Below are 22,373 nucleotides of genomic sequence, written 5' to 3' on the forward strand. Positions count from 1 at the left end.
TAAGGGATGTTTGTGCTGACGTCTTTTATTCAGAGACGCGGAAGGTATCTGTCGATAATAAGAAAGATGAATGTTTTATTTGAGCTCAGTTTACTTACAATGTGCTAGAAAATGAAAGTTAAGTTACCAAACAAAATTAACAGTAAAAAAAAACAAGGTAGTGTATCAAATATACACATGTGTTGATTGAAAATAAATAATGACAATATTATAGTAGTTATACTTATTGTAGATAACTAAGTCCAATTTGCGGACTCCATTACAGTTTACAACTATTAGAGTAAATGGTTAGAATAAATAAAGTGACAATTCTGCGCTATGGATGTTTTCTTTTAATGTAAATTACGCATTGTTAATATTATTATGCTTATAATTCTTCATCGCAATTTACATAAGTTGTATGGATAATTTCGACACACCTAAGTGAATCAAAGAATCTTAATAATTCTTCGATTTGCAACGAATTTTACCACTATATCGATTCGCTATACCGTTATCTCCTTTTGTGAAACGACCATCAGCACTAGAGACAGATGAGCATCGGCGTATAAAACGCACTTAATTGGCTATTAAAATAGAAAAATATGGTAATTAAAAGCCCAAGCCGCTCGAAACGACTTCCCAGGAAACATTTCAGCTGGCACATTAAATGGTATAATGATATTAAGCTTTCTTTCGTCGAGATATTGCTTTTACTAAGCAAGTCTCTTATTTCTCGAACATTATAAAAAAAATGAAACACGTGTATTACCTAGTTTAAGAGATAAGTATTGAGACAAATGCATATGCATGTTATACGAGGTTTGATCAAAAGGTAACGGGTATCGTCTTGAACACGGTTTGCGATTTTGTCTTTATCTCATCCATTGTTGAAAAACGTTGTCTTTTGAGTATCCTTTTGAGACATAATCTTGGCTTTCCTGAAAACATTTGTACTTCTTTATGTTTAAGTTTTTAACACAAAATATCAGAGAGACTCTTTAATCCGACATTTCGCCGCACAAAAAATCGCCCGCTAAACTCAAACTAACTGTGGCAGGTGCCGAAAAATAGACAGTTCTACCAATAGGTGCACAAAAAAGGATCGTTTTACTTACTCTTTGCTCAGACCTCGTATAAGATTGAATCGTTTGTATGTGTAGATTAAATTTTCTACATGGTAGGTAATAATTATGCTTCATTGTATGTTCTTTGTTAACAAAGCAAATTATCCTTAAAGGGTCATAACAAGTGCTTGAAAATGTCCAACTAATTATAATTTGATTTTCGCGTGGAGAAAAATCAAGTTGCGTCGTGACACACGACACATGGTGCTCATTCTAAACAAAAAGAAACATAACAAAAGAGAATCGAGGGAAATACTGGATACATACATTGCACTTTAGTTGTTGAAATACGTTCTGATATCATGTCCTTGGGATTTGTCTTTTTAAAATAATATTATATAAAACAAGTTTATTACGACCATCACTTGCAAAAATTTTAATATATTGCTACAATAATTGAAAATGTTGTAGTTCACTGTAGCAAAAAATACTAATGCAAAAGTAGGTTATTTGGTGTATTGTTATTCTCTTTCTTTGTGAAATATGTACCAACAACTTCTGTTGCTAAATGTGTTTTATCATCGACTACCTACTGCAGTAGTCTTTCTTCTTTCAGCACAAATATTTAACCATGTCCTGGACGAAATAGAGCACCTTGTCCTATCAGTCGACCTGTACCCATCCCAATAAGTATAAGCGTGTCATTACAGTTTTAATATTCCACATCCGAAGCATTTTTCACCGTATAATGCAATGTGACAGTTATTAGTAACTATTATTCGATCAGTTGGTTCAGGGTCTCGCAATTATAAGTTTTTACAATGGATGCAAGTGTTTTATGTGTGAATTTGTGTGATGTATAATGTTGATGTTTCGTAATAATACCAAACTGTAAGTTTTGTTGTTTTTTAATAAATAAATACTTTATATAAGCAAATAATGTAAATTATGTACGTATATATGCTTATTGTGTACATAATTTTTAATTTTATTTATTTAAAATATGATTATGACCTAAAACAGTTCTATTTCGTGTTTACAGAAAATGTAAAACTATTCCAGGAATGCGACTGACCGAAAACTAGATATATTTTAGATATGCTGAAAGCAAATCTTAATGCACGTTTCATGTTTCTAATTAGGATAATTTTTTAATCTTATGAATTATTGAAATGGTCTTCAAACAGGATATCCTTATTTAAGTATTAATTATACTCCTGTCGCATTTGAAAAAGCAATTACTGGTTCTCAAATCTTTAATATTTTTCTTCTGTGTTGTACTATTATCGTCCCTCTATCTTGGCTGCTCTGGCAGTTGTCAATTGTTGAACAATTTCCATGCTGGTTGCCACGTCATCGGTATAGACTCCCTGACGTTTCCAAAGACGTGTTACAGAAGAAAAAAATCGACTAGTTTAAGATCATCATTAATTAACTAAATCGCAATAACTGCAATTGTAATATTTATAATAAATAGTTTCCGATAAAACTAGTTTTTTTTTTCCGTTTCAGATTGCAAATTCGGTACGTCATGCCGTCGGCCCGCCTCACCCTCCGCGAGGAGGACGTCGTTCGGCTGGCTCTGGAATTCCTCCACAACCGCGAGCTGCACATCTCCCAGCTCAGCCTCGAACGGGAGACGGGCGTGATCAACGGCAACTACTCCGACGACGTGCTCTTCCTGCGCCAACTCATCCTCGACGGCCAGTGGGACGACGTACTGGAATTCATCCAGCCGCTGGAGGCGCTCAAAGCTTTCGACATGCGCAGGTTCAGCTACGCCATCCTCAAGCACAAGTACATAGAGCTGCTGTGCATCAAGTCAGAAGCTAATGTACAAGGTAAATATGCTGCTGGGAACATAATGAGGTGATGGATCTTTAGATAGATTTTATTCCTGACTTTCTTTAGAACCTCGACATCATATTTTTTGTTGCAGGCAGTAGCGTGGACAACGCGGTGGAGGAAGTAGTGAAGGTGCTGAACGAACTAGAAAAATACTCCCCCTCCAAGGAGGACTACTCGACGATGTGCCTCCTGCTGACCCTACCGCGTCTCTCCGACCACCTCCAATACAAAGACTGGAACCCGAGCAACGCGCGCGTCCAGTGTTTCCGCGAAGTGTACCCCCTCGTCGCCGAGTTCCTTCCGGGCGACCGGAAGTCCGCGGACGCGAACGCCAACACGTGCGCCAAGAACGACCGTCTCATCCAGCTCATCATCAAGGGCATCCTGTACGAGTCATGCGTGAACTACTGCCAGGCTAAGGCCACGGGCAGCCCGGAGACGCAGTCGCAGGAGATGAGCTTCAGCAGGCTGCTGGACGGTAGCGTGGGATTCAGTGATTCCGACTTGAGTTTGCTGTCGTGGCTGCAGAGCGTGCCGCCAGAGACGTTTTCGGTGCCGTTCGAGCAGCGCACGCTCAACGTTGACGTGGAGAGACTCGAGAGGCCCTCGTTGGAGACCTCGTGGACTGAGCACATGTTAGTTCAGTTTTTTTATGTCTTACTCGAGCTCAACAGCTTCAAAATCCATAGAATTAAGTCATGCTTTTTGGCAGATCCCACTACCACTCGTAGGTTGAGCGTTTACTAGTATATTTTCATTCGACTAAATCGTTTCAAGTTCTCACAATTTTTATTCCAACATTGGAAATCGATCTTAACTTTTTTTGTCCTTGTTCTTTGTGCTATAAAATTAATTAGCGGTTACGGGCAATAAAATAACAATTAAATAAGCGAATTGTGAATTGTTCATCGCATAACTGTCAGTGGTTACCAATTTTTAATTATCTGGTGATCATTATTAAATTGTGGTAAACTATTTCAATTTCACAATTCCTGGGTCTTACGATTACTCGTTTAATTTAGTGTTTTTTTCTATATTTCCATGATTAATATTTGCCTCCGTGATTTACAGCAATTTGATAACAAATTTTTAGTACCTAGATAGAAATATTACATCATTTAAAATTTTACCTAATAAAAAACATTAACCCTAACTTGTTCATCACTCTAGAGAATTTAGCAATAAATTACTTGTTTTATGGTACCTGTACTTTGTTTCGAAACGAGAAGTTTATTTCTAACACCCCGCGAATAGCCTATACTCGAAGCCCTGAACGATGATCTTGTTGCTCCGCAGGTTAGTCACTCCCATCAAGCCAAAGACCTTCCCCCACTCGGCGATGCCGTTCACGCGGCCCCGTTCCGCAGCCGACATCATGACCCGCTCGCTGATGCCGGTGTTGGACGGGTTGCCGTACGGCCTGGCGCACGGCGGCACCGCCGGAGCTGCCGCCATCAACGGCAACCCCCGCCTGATGGCGCTCAGCACGGGCGACATCAGCCTCAACGGGCCCATGTCCAGGAGTAGCTTCGCCAGCTTCCACCTCACAGGTAACCGAAAGGGATGGTACGGGCTGTCGAGGCATGCTTTTTTTTCTTTTGACAGTCCTGTTATCAGTAATTTAGGAAAATCGTGTGGTTTTAAAATTTATTTGGAGATCTGTTTTCCTATTTCGGCAAAGTCTCATAGAATATTCAGAAGAATTATAACGATTTTTAGCGAATGGCAAGCTTTACGTAACGTTGGTTGCATAAGGTTATTTATTTAACAGAGTAGGCTAGTTTCTACCATTTAGAGAGCTTCTCCTGAGTTTTTATGAGTAGAAAATCAAGATTGTTCCTTCTACCGAAAATTCCACATAATTCGCGCACAGTCTCAGCTACACACTATCCGTCTAGAAAATAATTCAACCTTAGTTGTTATCGCCGACTGCGATGTGCGTAATACACTTTCTTTTGACTTCAGGTATTAAGAACAACAAACTGATGAACACATCGGTGGACAGGTTGTTCGAAAACGAAGGCGAGGTGTTCCTGAGCAACAGCTATGCCGAGTTCCAACAGCTGCCTTCCATCCAGGAACAGACCAGCACCCCCAAGATCCACTCGAACACCCTACCCACCATACACACGAAGAGTCCCGAGAGGAAGGTCTCGAACGCCTCAACCCCAGAGCACAGGGGCAGGGAGAGCCCTGCTTCGATGGGAACGGCAAGGTAAATGCACAATGAAGTATACTCCAAGGTCGCATATTCAGGCCTATTTCTCATTCGTTGTTTATTAACGATCTCTGACTAGAGCTATCTCTGATCAAATGTGAAAGTTTCCATGATGTTCTAGGTCTTCTAGAAGGGATTCCCTCAACGAGAGACCCACCGCAACACAAAGCATCGTCCTCACGACACCCGCGGAAAGTATTCCCAATCTGGATCACAGTTTTTCCGGGGAGTTGGTGAAGGAATTCCAAAAGACTAAGCAGAAGCTGCAGGAGGCGCTGGCGTTGAGAGAAAGGGAGAGAGAGGAACTGATTAAGCAGATTAACAACGAGAATAGCAAATATGTGGAAGAATGGTGAGTAATTTCTTATTAGTCGTTGATGTATGTGTGAGTGTACCACAGGGATCAGTTCGGGGGCCGCTTATGCTTGATTTATGTGTGCACCCCTAGATTTTTTTTTGGAATTTTATGTGTTTTTGATCTTGTAAAGGGAAGCTTTCTGTTAAATATACAAATTTCATTAATAGTCAAACCATTTTTACAAGAATTCGGATTTACCAATAGCTGTTTTGTTTTGCATACTCTAATGTGTAATTTAAACAAATTAATATTTGCAGTTTTATAAGTGAGTTCTTGATGAAGTCATCAATATAAATAACAAAAGTTGTTACGAATTTTTTTTCTTACCGTTGGTGACTCGGCAGCTAAATTTAGCAGCATCCTTTATGAATCATCTTTATAAAGTTCACCGAATTATTCCGATTAAATATATTTTTATTTTTAAAGAATATTAATATGCATTTAATTTCACTATTCAGTTAGTAAATTTTTCGAAACATCGGCAGTTTTCAAGGAAGCGCTCTTTAATTCAGGAAAATTCTGCCATTTGAATTGTCAGTGTTGCGAGAAACAACTACTCCGAGAGCTATATACCCCTACCGGCATTGAATTATACTCTGCCATTCTCTTCGTCGATAATATCCTGGATCAACAACCTTAATACACTTTAAAATTATCACTTCGCCATATAGGAAACTATAAATTGCAATCTGTATATTAAACACTTTAAATTTGCATGGAATTATTAATCAAATTCAGGGCAGTGTCCACTACAATCGCAATTCGTCTGTATACTGTTCTTCCATTTTTTTTTTCAAGAATTTCGTAAGGTGTGGTTAACCGGAAATTTTTCCACTCTTCCGAAATTCTATAAATTAGGTTAACACCAGTTTGATGGAAGTTTGTCCTAGTGGCGAGCTTCAATAGCTCCAAAGCCACGCCGAACTTCATCCTCAGTGTCATCGAGTTCAAGGGACATTGATAATCCCGTCTTGTACAGGATTATAACGCTTAGAACATTATTCCTCGGCACGTCGTGTCATTACTTTATAGACAAAGCTCTTGTGGGTGTATGAAGTGAATCGTTAATTACGCCGGTTGCGCAACAAAGTGATTGATTTGGCGCACACGTAGCTGATTAGAATTAAATGCGAACACCGAGCGCTAATTACGGAGATTGGTTGTGAATGAGATGTGGGAGTGGACGTAATTGTTTATGGATTGTTAGTTTTGTTAGGGATTTACTTTATTGTTTCAGAAATTCGAAACATGAGTAAAATTTCCTTTTAGATCACTTTGTTTTCATTTCTCGTCCCAATAAATATTAATAACTGAACTGCCTACAGGCCCGCAATATGAATAAACGTTTATAATTATTCGCCATAACTAAATGTTAATAAAACACCAATCCCATCTGACGACCATATTCGTTCTTCTCAATTTCACAAATAACCGAGTGCCATATTCATTGCGGTTAATCAGGCCTGTTTACTGTTTACGATCTGAATTACCAAGAGAGATCATATCTGTTGCTGTTCTGTATTGTCTGCTATTTGAGTTGTAAATTGAATTCTCCATAAACGTACGGTTTTGTTGATTTAAATTACATCGAAACTTGATGTGTCATTGTCGACATTTAAACACAACACTTTATTGTTTCTTTTTTTATAAAATCACGTCGATAACAAAGTTTCACCCTTTTCGTCCAGTCTGTTTTTGGTTTTGTATACTTATTGTTCTTCCAGTTGATAATCCAAATAGCCAAGCCTATTTTCCTTAACCCAGCCGATTCAAATCTCTTCCGAGACAATTACTATCCACCCAGCAACTATCAACGTGTTTACATACAATTATTTCTAATTAAAAAAGACAAATTTGTAAGTTCCTCGCATACCATCGCCATTTAAATTGAGATTCGTGGGAATCGCGTGGTTTTTTATATGTGGAGCGGCATGCCATATTTTTTGTTAGCCTCGGGGCATACTACAAAAATTTCTATTTGTCGGAAGGTATGTCTCAATGTCATTTATTGCGTTCCATTGAAATGTAAGCATTTCAGGAGAATATTTATAAAATATTTTTTTCAAATTAACTAAGCTGTGATTAAAATGTATTTCTGTTGTCATTATTTCTTTGAGTGTTCTGTTGTTGCTTATAGATTTACCGTATCTACAGCCAGCATTAGGAAGATGCTAAGTGATATGGAACAAATCGGAATTCCTTGAATTTTACGCCACAAGTTAGCAGCTGTCAGTGTTAATAAGCATTCCTTTGTCGATAAATGTCTACAATGCATAATAACTTGTTGAATGTCCTTGATACATATCCATTGTACCTGCTGTGACTATCATCGGCGATTGATTTTGCCCTGTTGCTCACGGATTATGTCCGTGACATTGTTGACGGCGTTTACTGTCAATTACTGATTCCTGTCTACTATGTAATAATATTAACAAAGACTCGCTTGAATTTGGAAAGTCCCCGCACTATAACTATTGCATGAAGGAGAATGTACGTTCAAAGGTATACGCCGAATGAGAAAAATCAAAGTTGTCCAACTAGCGCCCTGGGTAATTCAGCAACTCGTTCGACTTTGCCGGCCCCACAACACGGAATGAGCGACCGATCTAGATCTCCGTCAAATTCGTAACAAAACCAACAAAACTGGTAAAGTGACTGTGTGGTATTTAAAATAGCCGAGTTAAAATCTAAATCAGTGCAAATCGGGAAAGTGCTTGCGGTGTCCGAATTACATAACCGCTCGTTCGAGTCTCGATACGCAACTGTGCGATTCCAAGCATGGACTTATATTGGAAGATGTCCAGGCGTTTCATGATGTTCTGCAATTTCATAAGGTAAATATCGCTTGTTGCGGATCCGCTCGGCGTTTTGGCAAATACTGTTAAGGAATATTTTTGGAGGTGACCGGATACAAAATAATCGAAATTATTCACCATCAACCATGTGCATCGGAATATTACAGCTTGATGCAACGGTGGTTCTCTTAGTGTAGGTGTGTTAATTCTTTGATTTGATCGCATATTAGGTGAAATATCATCGTGACAGATCTGGACCGCGAAGCGCTTGTTACCCTTGCTGATAACTTTTGTTGTGACGGCGATTTTCGACGGCAGGCGCGAACGAACACCGTAATCCAAGCGGTAGTACGCGATGCGTTTTCGTCGTAGGCGTTTAGCGCGCGCTACCGCCAGAGTGCATTAATTCATTTTTTATTCGTTTTGTTATCAAGTCGTCGGGTGAGTACCGAGAGGCAATTGTTGTGTAATCTCGAGTCGAGAGCGACGCGAACTTCGTCCGCGAAAGTTTTTTGTGCGATTTGTCCCACAAACTGTGAGTAATAGAACCGTAGGATGTGATTATTAGGAGGAAATCGTTAGTTCTTCTCCCATCAGTTATGTCGGCAAAAATGTAAACACTCGGTTGAAAGAGAAAGTTAATAAGTAGCGTACGAAACCTTCAAGAAAAAAATTTATGGTTTCGTGAAATTTGATAATTGCTTCAGAATTCGTATGAAAGAAACTAGATACATCTTTCTGTCATAGATTAGACAAATTTATATTTTTTTACGAGCTAACATAATTGTTGTTATTGTACAGTGGCAAAATATCTAAAAAGTGTTAAACTTGCTTAAATGTGGTTACATTTAATGTGGTACGAAATAACATTTTTTAATGTTGCTCAAACTAGTTTGGATAAAGGCTTGTTACTTGATATGTGTCGGTATTATCCTAGTTCTCATTTTTATATTTGAGGAAGCGGTAAAAACAGATAATTGTCCCAAATATATGTTTCATATCCCTAGAATTGCAATAGGAAAAGAATGATGTCAACTTTATAACACTGCTGACTGTAATTTAAGTAGAAAATACGGCCAACTGTAATTCTAAGTAGTTTACCTTAAAAAATCTGCAGTTGAGCAGTATCCCAACCTTTCTGGTACACCTTACTCATTTAGTTTCCATTTTGAAAGACAATATTTTGAACAACAATATACTAAACTTAAATTTTCGAGATGTTGCTATCTGTATGTTATAAATTTTGTACTGCGTCAAAAAACGTCTTAATAACAGACAGTTTACCTTGTCTAATGCTGGCTCTATAAATTACAGACATTTGTCCAAGTTAATTTCCTATTTGGAGGCCGTTATTATATCAAATTATACGCTTACTAAGTACAAAAAAATTCCTAAACAATTATCGCGCTTTGCGCAGAGCTTGTTTGCAGGAACACTTAACTGCGATATTCCAACGAGAGCGGTCACGATTTTTACTTGTTTATTCGATAGATTCGAAGGTCTTTGTTTTTCATTTTCATTACTTGACCGTGATTCACCGTAATTGCGAATTACTAACCGAAACGGCACCTAAACCAAACCGGTGGTTTTGTTAATTAAATTAGGAGTTGTTTTTTGTTTATTTCGAAATAAATAAAAGTGTTTTCAACTATTTGCCAGTTGATATTCAGTAATTATTATTCATTGTCTTTGTTAAGACCTCCCAGAGCTCAAGACGACAAACGAATATTGATGTTTGTTTCTCTGTTCTTTGAGGTATGATATTCGGACGGTTACGGTCAAAGGTCACCTCAAAACTTCATTATAGTTTCTTCCGTGAAAATTACATTTTAATGTCAAAGACAAGCAGAAGTAAGAACAGTCAGAATAACCAATTTCTTAATTCACGTAACAGTAACAGTGCTGCCACCAAGTGTTTTTAAGCAATCACATACTTGAGTCAGTATGGTTTGTCGTTTGGTGTATCCTAGATCAATCCACAAATCAAAAATCCAAAAAATTCTTTACTTTTGTCTATGTCTATAGGATCATAGCAAAGAAAAGTTTTGGCACCCAATACAATTCCATTTTTCCAAACAACTAAGCGAAGCCATATTGACAATATAACTTTCTTAAATGGTTGTGTACCAGTTGCAGAAGTTACTCTTCGCAGTTCTTCTTCACGATATGGAACTCTCTCTTAACAACGTTAGATAACATAAACTTTTAAATCGAAAGCCGATATTTGTTCATAATTAATAAAACTAGGGCATTCCACGGCATAATCTCGACACTCCTTAAAAAAGCGTCTCTAAAAAAAAAAGTTATTTATACAGTCGTAAAATTGATACGGCGATGTCAAGCCAAATAAGTCGTTTATTTGGAATACTGATGTCACTCCTAACGATGCGTCAGGCGGACCTGTTATCATTTTCCTGTTACAACGTAAATATTCAGAATTGTAAATCGCGGTCGCTAAATAGGCCATCCCGTCATTGTGTTAAAAAACATTTGATGAAACGATGAAGTGTCGAGCTAGTGGTCATTCCACAACTATAAACAGTGACGTAATTGAACAAGTGCTGGCAGCACGATTTCTGTTCATAGCGTCTACTTACAATTAGTTGTTTTTGCGTACAATAATGACTGAAAACGTTGCACATACTTATTTATAAAGGGTGTAAGGGAATACGATAATTTAAAGAAAAAGACAGAACTTGGATAATCTTGTCAAGTTGGCTACGTCGCATTACAGTGTGCGCAATACAAGACCTGACCTGAAACTAAGTTTGAAACCGGTATATGTCTGGTGGTTTTTCATACTAGTTGTTGCGTGAAGAATAGTTGTTTGCCACAATATCATTAATAAAAAAAATATGTTAAATGTTTCCATTATAATTTATAAACAGTCAAGATAAATACAAAATGTTTTTCTCTTTCAAAAATTATTCATGTTAGGACGTTATGACTTCTAAATTTACCTCTTGTATGATAAATTCCTTTGGTTATTACTTAGCAAATGTATCGTGGTGTTCGTAATTAATATGTTCATAACTGTACAGAATATTTTAATGGTGTTGGTCTGGATTACTTCAGATTCGTTGAAATAAACGGAGTAGTTGTTGATTCCGACACGCGACTGCTGTTCTCGTCTACATGTCTTAATATATTGAGTGGTCTGTCTTTAAATGACAAATTAGATCACGTTATTGAACCTTATTTTCGTCAATGCTTGCTAGAGGTTTTGTAAGATTTACTGTATTATTTAATTATCGATTTTTTCCTCGACTTGCCACTTCTCGCTTCAGTTTGGCCCCATAATTTTACAATACCCAGTATATTAGACAACCCATGCCTCCCTGTTGTCTTAGTTTTACTTAAACACGCGTGTTTGCTTTTTTGCTAGCCCTTACATATCTACCGGACAACCTCTATCCGGCGCGTGTTAATAGCGGCTGTTAATTGAAAAAAATTGGATCGGTTGCAGTCCTCTGATACACTCATCTCTTAAAGTGATATCGCAAGGCGTGACTAAGCTCGGAACAACGAATTTATATCGCTCGGCTTACTCAGCCTCCAGTAATGTTTAAGTGCAAGTGAATTTTTTGCAGTTCAAGCTGACTAAACTTAGTGTTTAGTGCGGTTGTTGAACTTTTCGATCCGTGGAGTCGGTTTGGTGGCTTTATGTTCGAGATATGTATTATAATAAATATCTAAAGCCTCCGGTGCGGGCAAAAATCGAGGAGCACGGTCTCACCAAAGTCGTTAGGTATATGGATAAGAGCCACTGCTGTTTACACGGAAATTACAGGTAATTCCTTGGCGTGATATTTACTCTGCATTTATATTATGAACCGAAAATGATGGTGTGAACCGAATACTATTAAGAGCCTGTTTATTACTCGAACAAAAAGGGAATAATATACATAATTTGTAAGACATATACAGGATCAGAAAGGGTGTGGAAGGGCGAAATGAGCGGTGACTATTAGACGTTTTCATTATAGCCATCTTTCTCTATCGCACGGATTTCTATGACTTTCTTTATCGCTCTCACGTAACGACCGATGAACCATGGGGACTTTCCGACCCTGTATAAGGTTAGTTCGCTGTTGTTCCGATATGGTAGTAGTGGTAAAATCCTAAAAATAGAATTGTTTGCCTCACGCATTGTTTCAAATTAAGTGTACACTTAATAGTAGATCTTCGAGGTCGGTCGCATTATCAAAATTATTTTATTTAGGTGATGAAGATAATGATTGTACAATACGAATGAAACGTTTAAAGGATAACGTCCTGTATTAAATTCTGTGCTCTTTTCCCGGAGCTATAATTGACGTGAATTGTTTTTTTTTTTCAGATGTAATAATTAAATGTTACTTAACACTGTGTTGCATAACTTGAAAGGTGTCAGGTTTATTAATTTTGTAGAAATATGAAACAATTTTTTGTATACTTCTACATTAATAGATTTAGCTGCGTATAAAAAGTAACTTCATAATATTATTATATTTATAAATTTGTACCTATAGTCTGTCTTAGGATTGGTAACCAAACTTTTGTTAGATATATATTGGCGATGTTATCGTGTTTTTTTTTAGCCAATCATACGAGGTCTGTTGAGAAAATAACCCAACTTTTTGAGTTCTGCGCCAATAGAGATATTAAATGATATGCTGTTGGTAGTATTGCGTTGCGTATAACCCCCACATGTTCTTGGATTGTTGATATCTCATTTAGTTTTCGTGACGTTGTTATTTGAATGCAACGTTTAAGTGTTAGTGACGATTTTTGAAATATGCGTTTTTCTGACACAACAAAAATTTGCGTGAAACTGCCCTAATACAATGCGAAACATCGCCTTAATGTTAAAAATGTTGTCACCGCCGTTCTTGGTGGTGAAAATTCGAAATATTTGGAATTGTTCAATTTTCGTGGCTGAAAACAGACATATAGGTATTGAATTTTCAAAATCGAGAGAGTTGCACTAACCAAATTGGACAGCACATAGCTATTAAAAGAGCACGTCAGTTTCATCTAATGTCAAAGTGATGATCACTGTTTTTTTTCCGACTTTAATAAAATTAAAATCAGTGTTGAAAGGACATCGTTTTCAGACTAATGATGACATCAAAGTAAATTCATTACAGACTTGCTATTTCAAACGAAACTATCCAAAGTGTGTGAATAAGGGAGGGGATACTTTGAAGCAGCAAAGACCAGTAAAGTATAAAAAAAAAGTTTTAAAAAATAAAGTTCGGTTATTTTCTTAACAGACCTCGTACACCGACGAATCTTCCACATGTCAAGCCAGCCGACAAAACTTAATTGTGTGCAACGACGTCTCTAGCCACTCTTGCTTCTCAAATTGATTTTTTCCGTTTGTTACAGTAAACAAAACGTGAACAAGCCAGTTAATGGTAGCACCGTTCCCAGTAGGAATACGTCTTCACCGCGACCCAATGTTAATGGCAATGGCGACGTCTATAGGTGAGTTGCTTGTATAAAACTTTTTGAAAATGTTAACAGCATATTTTATCACATTTCCTTAAACTTGTAAATACCAAGAACGTTTTTATGTAATCTCTACACTATTTCTAAGCAAAAAAAAAATCAGTTTCAAACAAAGAAGAATATTCATATTTTCTATACTGTTCGCTTTTCGAATTATAAACTTAATTTTCGAATTGTTTGACCCCTTTACATGCCGATACGTTCAAAAACTAATAGAAGCAATAAATTAAAAATCAATATCCATCCCACGAAGATGTCACCTAGGTAATTAAAACTTCGCTTTCTTTCGACAGTAGCCGCGAGGACTGTGGCACCACGCGAATTATTACATCCGTAACCTTGACGAATGCGACGTGAACATTTTTTATGTTGTTGTTTACCGTGTGACATCTTCGTTAGTTGGGTGCAGCAGGTGCAGCGGAGTGTAAATTTTTTTTTGACGGCGCTAAACTAGAGTTGCCGTTGTGTCCTGGAATAAACATGTTTGTCCTTTCCAGAGGACCGTCGAGGACCAACGAGCCTGACCCCAGAGGACTCCAGGAGGGGCACTACGATGCGGTCAAGGTGGGTGTTTTGTTGTTTTAGTTATAAAAATCGAGCCAACATCAAGATATCTGAGAATTTATTATTATTTTTCAACAATTTTTTGCATTTTTTACCCAATTACCGAGCATTTTCTCAAATAACTCTGCTCCACGGGTGTGGTTTTTCACAGTCGGTAGATTTATTCGATTAATGCGCAATTACGGAGAACTCTTAAAAAATACGGCATTAAAAGCGGCAATCCGATACTTTCTGATCTTATTTTTATCGAATTTGTTCCAAAGTTGTTACAGCTTGCGTTTGCAACGTGATTTTCTGCTTTTGTATTTGAATTTTTTAACATGGAAACGTTCCAGCGATAAATCTGGCACTTTTGATTCGTCGAATAGAAACCGATGCATTATTCACGCGGATGCAGCGATGACAATGCAACATAATCGAGGCGCGCTTCGGTCCAGGCCGGAGAGTTGTTCGTGTTGCTCTCGTAAGCGCATAAATATTTAGAGATGGTAACTTTTCAACTAGACGCCAAATTTAGAATGTAGTTTTTATGTACCTTTTCGTTCTAGTGGTGTTTATTTTTACTTAATATTACAGGATGTACGAAAACAAACGGGCTATACTTCAAAAATGTTTTTGTTGTTTTTTTAGAAGGGTTTTTGATGTTGCCGAAAATGAATATAGACTTATTTTTTATATGAAACATAGTTGGTTGCTAAAAATACTTGGAACGGTCTTTCTTTTTGTTTTTTTTTGCCATATATTTTAGAGGTTTTGAGTAAAACATATATTTCGCGAAATGCTATTTTATTTGGCAAAAAAAAGATATGCTTCTCTCATAGTTATACTTATTAGGGTGGCCCAAAAAAAATGTTTTTTTTTTCGTGTCTTGTGAAAATATGTTAGTTTATCATGTTTTAAGAGCCCCCTCAAAAACTCTGCTAAAAAAAAATTGTTTTAGAGGTAGCTCAAGATTTTTTAAAATATCCAAAATCGCCAAAAATTTAATTTTTTTCAAAAAAAATTTTTATCGTAATTTTATCATTTTCTAGGTTGAAAAAAATCTCTATTCTGAAAATTTCAAATCGATATTTTAATTTCTATAGGTCGCTCATAATTATTTTAACTTTCAAAGTAGTATACCTGAAATGTTTTCGAGCGACCTCTAAAAATAAATATCAACGAACTTCTAATTTTTTTTATTGAATTTGTGGAACAAAATAATAGAAATAAATCACGAGACACTTAAAAAAATTCTCGAGGCAAAATTTACTACACACTGCGAGAATCAAATATTTTTAATTTTTTAAAATTTAAGTGTCGTGATTTATTTCTATTCATTTGTTCATCAAATTCAATAAAAAATCTAGAAAATGATAAAATAATTAGAAAAAATTAAAAAAAAGGTTCCTCTAAAAAAATTTTTTGTAACTGATTGTTTGAGGGGCTCTTGAAACATGATAAACTAACATATTTTCACAAGAGACGAAAAGAAAATATTCCTTTTTATTTGGGGCCACCCTAATATGTACTGATGTCTACAATGCAGAGAAAAATTAATTTCAATTTTTGCTGCAATATTACAGACCAATAAAATTTTAAATTAAGAATCGAACTATACTTTTTCAATGATTTTTGACACGCTACTAAAATGCTTCATCACGTCAGGTTTTCGAGATATCCTTGGTTAAAAGTGCGAAAACGCGATTTTCCCCTATATTTGAGATTATTTTACATCACGATGTAGTTTTGCTCATCAAAACTTGAAAAATACTATTTTTCCCCTTCAAAATGTATTTTGAATAGTTCAAATATGTTCTTACCTTTTCGATAAATCATCTGTTGAAATTGAGTAGTCAAAGAGAGAAGAACCAAATCCAGACATCTAAACCACCGATTCCTCAGGTTTTCGAGGTCGTTGATTGTTAATCTGAAAGCAAAATTACAAAATTTTAAATTAAAACTGTTGGAATTAAAAAAAAATTATGTCAAGTACTACATAATATTTTAAGAAGAAAATATGGACATAAATTTTATCATTTAATGCCACGTTTTTGATTCATGAAGTTTTCAAGTTACAATCACTGTAACGCTTATTCCTCAACTCTCAAGCTTCCAAAGTCGTATTCAAATTTGTAATTTGTACTTTGTAATTGTGTGCGCGAAGTTTCATTCGACGACGAAACATTTTAAAGCGTCGCCTTTTCTTCGTGCTACTCTCCGGCCTGGTGGCGAGGCCCCCTCGGCTATTTACATAATGACAATATAATTGCCCGCGAAACCATTGGAGCGCCTACTTCGGATAAATAAGCGTGAATAAACGACAACTGGGATCTGAGATAACGCCAATCCATGCTCAAGTCCTTGAGCGACTGTGCCCTTCGGCTTTTCCTTCGCGCATACCAGGACCGATACGATTTCCGACCATCAGAGCGTTAAGTTAACGTACAGGAGGATTGGCGATTGTGATATATCCGTGCATGTCACAAACTTTATTTCGAATAATGAACAAAGTGTATACGATGACGAATATCGTCGAGTAAACACCGTTTCTTCTTACTATATCAATCTCGAGCGGTGTGGGCGATTGTTTACGATTCAGTTTCTTACTGCGGTCATGTCGGTTCCAGTCCAATGGAAACTAAGCCACCGAGCTCGGAAAGAAGTCGTCACATTACGCCCACCTGTGGATTGTGCAACTCATCGCTGATGTGCACAAAATCGATTATCCTCTGCATTTCGCGCGCTTTCCAGCGGGCCGATCGGCTTTTTGCTTTTTCCACGAGTGGACTTCGATCTGCGTTGGTGCATGGCGAACCGCCGGGTTAGTTTTGAGTTGTGGAAAGTTTGGGAAAGGCGGTTGCATCAACGCTGATCTCAGGTTTTGTTTACTGACAAATATTTGAACACCAATTAGCCTCGTGGGGTTTTGGTAATAAAATGAAACTAAAATTTCCGTGAGCCTTCCTCGGCTGACAAAGATTTTAACCGTGTAGGTTAGTGTGGTATATAAATCCAAAATTTAATTTCAGGAGAATGTGATGCCCTTGTTGTTCTCGGACTGGGTTCTGGGGGGGGCGAACACGTTATTAGAATCCCTAGTTCTGTCCTTATGTTCGTTTCGGTTGCAGTTTCTAAAACCGCTACGAATGGAACATCTCCTCAGGCAGTGGTGATATACTGTCCGTGGCGGGTCGCCCCCATACAGCTTACCTCGAGAACAACAAAGACTGGTCAAAGATTCCTTGCTAAGGCTAAGGAAGTTTGTTGGCAGACTATTATTAAGATTTAGCTTATGCTATCAAAATTCTTATTTCTGTTTTTTTCCCAATTTAATTATCGGTACTCAACAAACAATATCTCTTTTTTTTTAAATGAACCGTAAATTTGTTATTAATTGATACTGTTTTTTTTATTGTTTATACGATTTTAGGAAAAAAAACGTTTTTAATAATTTTGACTTTTCATAATACTAAAATAATTATTTTTGTCAATTTTTAATTAAGAGAAAGTGGCGTTACTTTAAAAAGTTAAAGTTTAAAAATAAAACTTAAATTTTTCAAAATGTTTGGAGATTTTCTCTAATAGCTTTCATTTATTTTGACTCATTTTGAATTTCTATTGAAATAAATCAATATTTATAAAAATAAATGTATCGGTTTTTGATTTTTTTTTTTTCAGTTTTAGTGGAACTTTTATTTTTAACTAGACTTCCAACATTTTTTTTAATTAGAGTACTATCTTAACTTTATTAATGGATTAACTTAAATAATAAAGTTCTTAATATTTCGATTAAAGAAATAATATTTACCATTTTTGTAAAACTCCCACATATTTGTCGAAATATTAATTATTTTTAACTTTAGGTAATTAAAATAATGTTATTTTCCCCTAATTCAAAAATCTAGTATATCTTGAGTCCTTTGTTTGATCTTCATGCAAGCAAACATTGTAAAAATAAATAATAATTTTTCCCATAAATCACATTTTGTTGAATATTTAAGTCGAAGAAATCGTATGAACACACCTTAACCTATTTTGATACTTTTTTATTCTTCTGTTTTGGTAGTTGATATTTGTCTGATGCAACAATGCATTCCGAATAATATGTAAACTTTTTTCTAACAAAACTTGCATTTACTGCAATATTAGAAAGTAAATTCCACTAAAAGTACAATCTCAAAACTATATTTCCTGCTAAAAATAATTTATACACTTGCTTCCTTGTTATTTTACGTTCATTTTATTGTCAAATCATTAACATCGACTATACGGTGTGTTTATGTCTTTTTTAGAGAGAATTTTTGAGTTGTTTTTGACAAAAACTATGAAAGTAACGTTTACAGCACAACAAAATAATATAGTAACATGTAATTTGTCAAATTTTTATATTTTTTCCAAAGACAAGCTAGCATAAGCCTTACGTAAGACTTCCAATACATAATTACTCCAAATTTAATATTCATTTCACGTTTATGGATGCTGAATACAAATATCAACAATATTAATTACCCTGCCCGATTCAATGACACTATTTCCATTTACCGGCGTGGTTGTGGCGGTAATTACACCTTAGATCCATATATTATTACCGGACCGCCGTAAATCTGATCCGGTGACGATAAATAAAGATCTATAGATTTCTCTTTATTATTAGTGCGCTTGTAATGGCTTTTCTTCGAAGGAGTGACATGTATATAGATATTTATATATTCAACGGGTCAAACCGCGGAAAAATAAGTGGAGCTGCGTGCAGACTGTCCAGGGAAGTTGTACGAACAATCGCGAGCGTTTTCATTTAAAAATTCCTGAACAAGTTTGTATATTGTATAGAACCCCGTATACTGTATAGAACTGGTTCTTAAAATATTTTGTTGTGGCTACATATCGTCGTAATAACTTAAAAATTGAGACCATTACAAATTCCTATTAAGGTAAAACGTTAAACGTCAATTCTCTCAGAAATAACTTTTATCCAAATTTGAAGAATGTTAACAAAACAAGATTTTACAATTACTTCAGTTGTTTATTAATTAATCACTAATTATAAGCAAAATTGGAATATCATTCTTTTGTTAATTAACCTGACATTTTGTTTCATTTCAGCCTACTATGTTGATATTTTTTAACTGTTATATTCCAATAACTAATCTAGTCATTGTTTTAATATTGAAATTTGGTTGGTGTATCAATTCATGTGAAATATACGTTAATTTTTAATTTATGTATGGACGAACAACATAATTTGTTATTTTTGATGAGCAGCATTCCACTACTTCATCACTCGATTACGTCTGTCATAATCCGCGTAGGACAATGTTAAATAAATAAATTACTTCTCAAATCAAGCATTTGGTGAGTTTCGATTAATCATTGATTAATCCTTCAAGCGTATTATACGTGGGTGCTAATGAAATAATTATTGTTCTGGAGATACTTATTGTTATTGTTTGCTAAATAATTTTTTCTACATATCACAATAATTAGTAGAGACGTACTAACGACGTCTTTTTTTTATTACTTCACACATTGTATACATGTACCAAATAACAGCGAGAAAAGAAATATATACAGGGTGTGCGGGCTAGTTGTACAAACTAAATTAAAGATCAAGTTAGCAAAATAAGTCTGTATCACATCTGGATGATTTTACTTTCTATTTATGTTGATCATCTGAACCGATTCCTGAAAGACTGGTGACTTTCTTTAATGCAAAAACCTTTGTCTTGGAAAATGCTAACTACGCACGTCCGAAGAAAGTAAACGCGCCAAGCGAGATTTCATTTCCTTGATAGTCGGTCATTATTTTATTGAAAAGAAAATAGATCGGCTCGTTATTATACGGACTCCACTGTGGGCGTAGGTAAACAAGGTCGCCTTCATGTTATCATTATTGGGTTCTCGCGTAAGTCTGTACGCGACATATGTTTGATGAGAGTGGAATAATAAAACAGGAGAAAAAAACCCGTTTCACCTATATTTATGTTTGTGGGAAAGCATATGCGTGATACCATAAAATACGGAGAACGTCACATTCCGTTGTAGGTTACCATCATTTTCAAAAGTTGAGTAAAAGTAAATCAGTGCATTAAGTATAAATCGAAACATTAGTATATGCTTCGGCTTCCTACTTCTATATAGGGCACGCGAATTATTCATACAGCACGCATTTCACTTGATAAACAATACCGCGTCCACCGTACGTACGTTTTTTGTAGTTGTGCAACGTGTCGCATTCTAAAATAATTCTCGCATGAATCACGGGGATCGTGATCCTTGATTTACTCGACTAGCTCGCCATTGAAGTACCCGTGTTTGGGCCAAACGTCGTATAAATTAAGTCCAAGTTTATGCCGACAGGGAAAGTCACTTGTGCACAAATGGTGCACCCACGACGGTGATTGTCATCTGAAAAAAGTATGTGACTCCTTTGGGGAGTTACGTTTTGTTGGAGGTGACAAAAGTGGGGATGCAAAGGTTGATACATTCATAAAAATGTTATGTAAAATGGCGTATAGGTCATTGGTTATTTTGTGCCACTTTACAGACAAGTTTCGTTCAAAATGTTCTATTAACTGCTTCAGTTAGTACGTTTAAAATTTATTTGTGAATCGCTCCGTATAGTGAAATCCTGAACGAAACGAAAAACTGATTTTCCATCGCCGATCAAACATTTCGAATTGATTATAATAATATTAATGCACACATTTTACCGAGGCTTTTTATCCCGGCGGAGAACTGTAAATAATCGAGGCAATCTTCAAAGCAAATAGCGCGGACCGATCGACAAAGAATCGTTAAACGGCGAAGCATAATTGGTATTGTAAACATCCACTACATAATTTCTCATTAGACTGCCTGACTGGTTTTTTTCCATGTATCAAGCAGTACGCCAAATATGGTTTGGCTGGTTTGTTTCGAAAGCAGAAAATCTGCAATTGATGCGCAATCGCTTAGGAATGAAGAGTTTCGCGGTGTTTTAAGGATATTCTTTGCGCAAGTTGCATGGAAACATCGTTCGACGCCCTCGAGAAGTGTATAAGTACCTATAGGTACCACACATACACAAAATAGTGCCAGTGGTTCATATAACGTATGAAAATACTAAATGTTCATTTTGAAAACAATAATTATTCACTTTCTATCCTGCCACATCTCTCTTGGAGAATAAACTGGACCTAAAAGTTTAAAAGTTGTCTCCTTTGATAAACCTACACTCAATAATATGAGTTACTTTTAATAACAATAATAATACTTTATGCGATATTGTTAGTTTCTTCAACCTATCTTAATTGCTCATGCATAAACTTATCGTTTTGATCAATTCTTATTGTTTTGCCTTTAAGAAGATTAACTTCAGAATTTTAACAAAGGAAATGACAGGTATTTTTACGATTTTCTCTCTTTCGAAATTGTCGGTTTTAATATTTCCAAGCCGACTAAAAACCTTTCTTTTTTTAAAAGACGTTTTGTTCCCTCGACCATAAATTGTCAAAAATAGAACGTAACGATGCTTAATCTCTTAAGAAATGCCTAACGAGCCGTGAAAAGGACACCTATCGAAAAAAATACTAGCTGAAAAATATCGCTTGTAAATTTATTTTGGGTGTATCCGTTGTCGGGCAGTTTGTTCGGCGAAGAACGAAATGGGGCCCTCTCGGCGTAGCCCGACCACCTCTTGGAATGCGCCCAGAGTGATGGGAACCTGCTGACACACTAGGCTACCACGCCTGGGGAGTACCACCAGGTAGTACCCATTCGCGTCGCAGATCGCGCGCGTTGGATCACTCGCGAGGTCCGTTAGGACGACTGTAACCGCTAGTACTTTATTATCATAAGTGATTTTTTCATATCCCAGTAGTGCCCCTTGGTGAATATTTTGTGTGGATAGTGTTTTTTTTTGTTCGGATACTTCCCTGTGAGGTTTGTATTATATGAAATTTGAGTTTCGTCGAGAAATGTGCAAACAGTGTCGTCTTTGTTTATAAATGCAAATCGTTCCTACATCGGGAATGTAGAAGTGATAGATGTTCATATGTTTTAAGTATCTGTGTTGGAAAAATTGATTTAAA

The 22,373-nt window shown here is 36.2% G+C and overlaps 1 protein-coding gene across 6 annotated transcripts in view; it reads left to right on the plus strand.

Moving 5' to 3' along the window:
• The window catches only part of LOC108906530 (WD repeat-containing protein 47), a 62,389-nt gene that overhangs the window by 10,192 nt on the left and 29,824 nt on the right, over positions 1–22,373 (plus strand). For 2 of the 6 annotated variants that reach the window (XM_018709820.2, XM_018709821.2), the window contains exon 1: positions 22,047–22,224. Coding sequence is in view for 4 of the 6 variants with exons in the window: in XM_018709819.2 (XP_018565335.1) it covers positions 2,578–2,887; positions 2,986–3,529; positions 4,191–4,444; positions 4,860–5,109; positions 5,234–5,464; positions 13,636–13,734; positions 14,256–14,322 (1,755 nt within the window). In the remaining 2 variants the exon portion in view is untranslated. Of the gene's footprint in view, positions 1–2,558; positions 2,888–2,985; positions 3,530–4,190; positions 4,445–4,859; positions 5,110–5,233; positions 5,465–8,170; positions 8,305–8,629; positions 8,801–11,244; positions 12,056–13,635; positions 13,735–14,255; positions 14,323–22,046; positions 22,225–22,373 lie in introns of those variants that run through there. The other 4 variants (XM_018709819.2, XM_018709826.1, XM_018709828.2 and 1 more) reach the window with 4 other exon arrangements.

Source organism: Anoplophora glabripennis, unplaced genomic scaffold (genome assembly GCF_000390285.2).
Source record: "Anoplophora glabripennis isolate ALB-LARVAE unplaced genomic scaffold, Agla_2.0 scaffold116, whole genome shotgun sequence".
NCBI lineage: Eukaryota > Metazoa > Arthropoda > Insecta > Coleoptera > Cerambycidae > Anoplophora > Anoplophora glabripennis.